General features: G+C 43.1%; 1 protein-coding gene across 1 annotated transcript in view; it reads right to left on the bottom strand.

Annotated features, from left to right (window-relative positions):
• Window positions 1-3,458, bottom strand: part of LOC117441504 (prolactin receptor-like) — a 9,248-nt gene extending 5,790 nt beyond the window's left edge. Inside the window, exons 1-2 of the mRNA XM_034077586.1 lie at window positions 3,368-3,458; window positions 1,287-1,413 (exon numbers count right to left, since the gene is read on the bottom strand). Of these exons, the coding sequence (XP_033933477.1) occupies window positions 1,287-1,413; window positions 3,368-3,458 (218 nt within the window). The remainder of the gene's footprint in view (window positions 1-1,286; window positions 1,414-3,367) is intronic.
• Window positions 3,459-4,839: the final 1,381 nt, after the last annotated feature.

Genomic DNA, 4,839 nt, shown 5'->3' with positions numbered 1-4,839 from the left:
GAGGTCAGAGGGTCTGGGGACAGAGGGTCTAAGGACAGAGGGTCTAAGGACAGAGGGTTGAGGACAGAGGGTCTGAGGACAGAGGGTCTGAGGACAGAGGGTCTGAGGACAGAGGGTCTAAGGTCAGAGGGTCTAAGGACAGAGGGTCTGAGGTCAGAGGGTCTGAGGACAGAGGGTCTAAGGACAGAGGGTCTAAGGACAGAGGGTTGAGGACAGAGGGTCTGAGGACAGAGGGTCTAAGGACAGAGGGTCTGAGGACAGAGGGACTAAGGACAGAGGGTCTAAGGACAGAGGGTCTGTGTGTTATACGGTGTTATTTCCCATGTAGGCTAATGTAAATATTGATTAGCTCCAGCTCTATCGGGATGCAAAGGCCACATCGCTGCAGCATGAGAAGCTGAAATGAAAACATGCCATTAGACACACTTTTACTTTCTGCAAATCTTATAGGCAAGGCAAGGCAAGTTTATTTATAGAGCACTTTTCAACGCAAGGCAATTCAAAGTGCTTTACAAAAAAAAAAATGAAACACATTAAGCATTAAAACAGAAAAGCTAATAAAATAAACATTAAGGAAAAATACATGGATAAAAGTTACAGTGCAGTTTAGGATGTGAATAGTTCAATTAAAAGCAGCGACAAAAAGAAAAGTCTTCAGCCTGGATTTGAAAGTAGTCAGAGTTGCAGCGGACCTGCAGGTTTCTGGGAGTTTGTTCCAGATACTTGGAGCATAATAACTGAACGCTGCTTTGCCATTTAAATGACTGCGGCATGTTTATATTAAATCTAACGTGTTGGCTGATCAGAAACAGACCCGCGGCCTTTACGGTTGTTCACTGATCGTTATCACTTGAATTGCCTTTTATCTGCGGTTGTTTCTGACCTTTTCTTATCACCTGAATGCAGATTGCCGTCAGAAATCAAACGTGTCCTGATTTCTCCTCTGACGTGTTTGCACGGGGCGACGCCACGTGAGGCGTTCAGGGGCAGAAATATCGACGTGTTAAATAGCTTCTCGCTGAGGTGGTGGAGCGTGACATGGTTTAAAATCTATACGACCCAGAACCGCCGGTCTGCTTTGATGGGAGGCCGCTTTCCATATTGCTACAGATCATTTAAGGTCATTTCTTTTCATTTACAGCTAAGGTCTTTAAATATGAGAATGTGAAGCTGAAATGGTTTAATCTCCTCTAAAGTCAATCGGATCATTAAGTGACTTCTATCTTACATAATGAGAGATGGTTCCAGGCTCTCAGATGTCAGGATTTTAAATGTTTTTCACGTACTCTTTGGAGTATGTGAGGACGTAGGACACTTCCTCCGTCAGGTTCTCCAGCGGGCGCCACCAGCAGCTGAAGTCCTCCATGTTGGGCGAGCGGCAGAAGTAGATGTGAGGCCGAGACTTCACGTGCACTGAGGGAGAAAAGAGGAGAGTGAGAAGAACAGGTGTGTTCAGGTACAGGTGCATCAGTCAGGAAACCTTTTTAATTTAACTGGACTGATCGGAAGTATCGTTGGGGTTTATGCCGCTAATGTTTCTTTGTTCTGAATGAAAAATCCTCTTAAATTTGAATTACAAAAAGAAAAGAATGGACTAAAGAAAGAAACGTTGATACAGGTGAACGATCCTCCTCCACGCCACACACCGAGCGGCGGCAGGACTTCCTGTCGGGGGGATTAGTCCAGGAGGGAATGTGAGGCACACAGAGGCCGGCTGTGTGCACTGTAAGGAGCTCAAAGCGCTTCTCAGAAAGAGAGAATAATGCACTCCTGCAGAGCAAATTACTGCATCTGAAGAGGGGGGGGGGGCTAGTCTGGGGGCCACTTGCACCGTGAGAGGCAGGGACACGTCACTAGGGCCTATAGAGGAACATCTATTCAAGAACACACAGGAAAACTGTCCAGAAAATGTCTGAGAAAATAAGAAAAAACACAAAAAATAGGTTGAAAAAAAAAAAAAAAGTCGATTAAAAATACGACTTAATATTTCAAAGAAACATCCTATTGAGTAAAGAAAAACTACAACATACGGAAGACGGATAAACAACAGAAGGAAATTCAAGAATACTGTACAAATATTTAGAGGAGAAAATTAAATTCAATAAATATAAAAAGAAAAATATATATATAAAAAAAACATTATTTTTAGATTATTCGTGTATTTTTGTTTGTCTGCTTTGATGCATAACTTAAATATATCAAGGGCAAATGACATAAATCAAGATGCATGAATATACACTGAACACAAATATAAACGCAACACTTTTGTTTTTGCTCCCGTTTGTCATGAGATGAACTCAAAGATCTAAAACGTTTTCTATTTACACAAAATAACTATTTCTCTCAAATATTGTTCACAAATCTGAAAAGATCTGTGATAGTGAGCACTTCTCCTTTGCCGAGATAATCCATCCCACCTCACAGGTGTGGCATATCAAGATGCTGATAGACAGCATGATTATTGCACAGGTGTGCTTTAGGCTGGCCACCATAAAAGGCCACTCTGAAACGTGCAGTTTTGCTTTATTGGGGGGGTCTGGGGCGGTCCGAAAACCAGTCAGTATCTGGTGTGAGGGGTAGGGGTAGGGGTAGGGTAATGTTGTGAATCAATCAATCAATCAATCAATCAATGTTTATTTATATAGCCCAATATCACAAATGTTACATTTGTCTCAGTGGTCTTCACAGTGTGTACAGAATATCAGTATGACAATACGACACCCTCTGTCCTTAGACCCTCACATCGTACAAGGAAAAACTTCCAAAGAAAACCCAGTTTAAAGGAAAATCGAGTGGCCCATGGCGGTGGTGGGGTTATTGTATGGGCAGGCGTATGTTATGGACGACGAACACAGGCCACTCGATTCACAACATTACCCTACCCCTACCCCTACCCCTCACACCATATACTGCCTGGTTTTCGGACCCCCCCAGACCCCCCCAATAAAGCAAAACTGCACGTTTCAGAGAGGCCTTTTATGGTGGCCAGCCTAAGGCACACCTGTGCAATAACCATGCTGTCTAATCAGCATCTTGATATGCCACACCTGAGATGTGATGGGATGGATTATCTCGGCAAAGGAGAAGTGCTCACTATCACACATTCTTTCAGATTTGTGAACAATATTTGAGAGAAATGGTTATTTTGTGTTTATAGAAAATGTTTTAGATCTTTGAGTTCATCTCGTGAGAAATGGGAGCAAAAACAAAAGTGTTGCGTTTATATTTTTGTTCAGTGTAGATCCAATAAAGACAGAAAGATATGAAGGAAAATACTGTACAAAAAAGTGAAAAATAAATCCTATAAAATACTAAAAGAAATACTTTTAAAAAGCCCAGAGGTTCCATTAATACACCACGGACTCACCGGAGCTGTTTGGGTTTTTATGAGCGACTCCTTGAGCCGCGATCCGCCCGTCGCAGAACGAAGGAAGCAGAAAGAGGAGCAGCCACAGCATCCTACACACACACACACACACGCGCACACACACACACACACACACATACGGAGGCTCAGTCACTGGTACATTTTCATTTACAAAGCCATGTTGGATAAACTACATCTTATATCTGCTCCCTGATTGAATTGAAAGTACTTATTGCCTGAGATCGCATGCTGAGGTTTTATTAAATGTGCCAAGTGCTCGGACTGTCTCAGGGAAGAAAGCTGTTAGATGTGCAGCTCCTCTAACTTGGAACAGTCTGCAAAAAGAATGGACAATTACCAAGCTAGTACCACTACATGTTTTTAAAGCTCGGTTGGATGCTGCTCACTCAGATGCTGTTGGTACCGGTACATGTGGATAGATATGTAAACTGTAATCCCTGTACATTCTGCTGTATGATGTCCTTTTGTTGTTCTGTTGTTTATGTTTTCATGTCTTCTTGTGGAACCTACTGTCTCAATGGGATTTCACCTGGATGAATAAAGGTTTTGAATTGAATTGAATTGATACCATGTATACATCACTTCAGGGGACATTACATTGACTTACATGCATTTCCTGGAGACTTATCCTGACCTTAACCAACACATGCCTAACCCTAATCCTAAACCTTAGGGAGGCGAGTCCCCACATGTGACTGTGTAAACAGATTTAGGTCCCCACAAGTATAGTAATGCTAGAACACACACACACACACACACGTCAGTAGACAGACTGTATCTTGCAGAGGAAACATTGCAAAAACGTCTACAAATCCATTCTCAAGGGACTAATATGATCACATGACAGAATAACGTCGCCACGTGAGAGCAGCTGTGTGCAGAGAAGGCTTTAAATATCAATGCGATTTAGGTGTTTTTATAATAATAATATTTTCCTGACGCTTTACAGCAAATCAGAAACAGAAAACATAAACAGTTCTAATCCAAGTGCGAGTAGAGCGTGCTTCACTTCTGTTTCCGTGCTTCATGTCTCACTCCCATGATGCATCAGTGTGTGTTTGCAGGTCATACGAACACACACTAGTCTCCATCTGATAGAGACGATCTATTGGACGGCCATGTGATCGCCCTGCAGCAGCGACGCTTCCTGCTGTCATGAGACACGGCGAGGAAGAGGATGGGCTAAAGCTGATTCCTATAATGAGATCAGAGCAGTCACACGGACTGAGCATGTGCGGTATGTGAGGGCGGGAGGTCAAGGAAAACTGGGAATACACACCGATTACAGGATTAAAAGATATTGCACGGAGGGTTTAAAGACGTCACTGTAAGGCTTTGATAAAGAAGGCGTCGTCGACTGCAGGATCATAAGAGCTGCTGCGGTTTGATCAGTGGCGAGCCGTGACTTCTATACCTAGGCCCTCTGACCCCCACCCCTTCCCTCGAGTTAT

The sequence above is a fragment of the Pseudochaenichthys georgianus genome, unplaced genomic scaffold, assembly GCF_902827115.2.
Source record: "Pseudochaenichthys georgianus unplaced genomic scaffold, fPseGeo1.2 scaffold_1742_arrow_ctg1, whole genome shotgun sequence".
In the NCBI taxonomy this organism is placed as follows: Eukaryota; Metazoa; Chordata; class Actinopteri; order Perciformes; family Channichthyidae; genus Pseudochaenichthys; species Pseudochaenichthys georgianus.
Note: the sequence above shows the minus strand (reverse complement) of the source record. Positions and strands in the feature narration are given on the sequence as shown.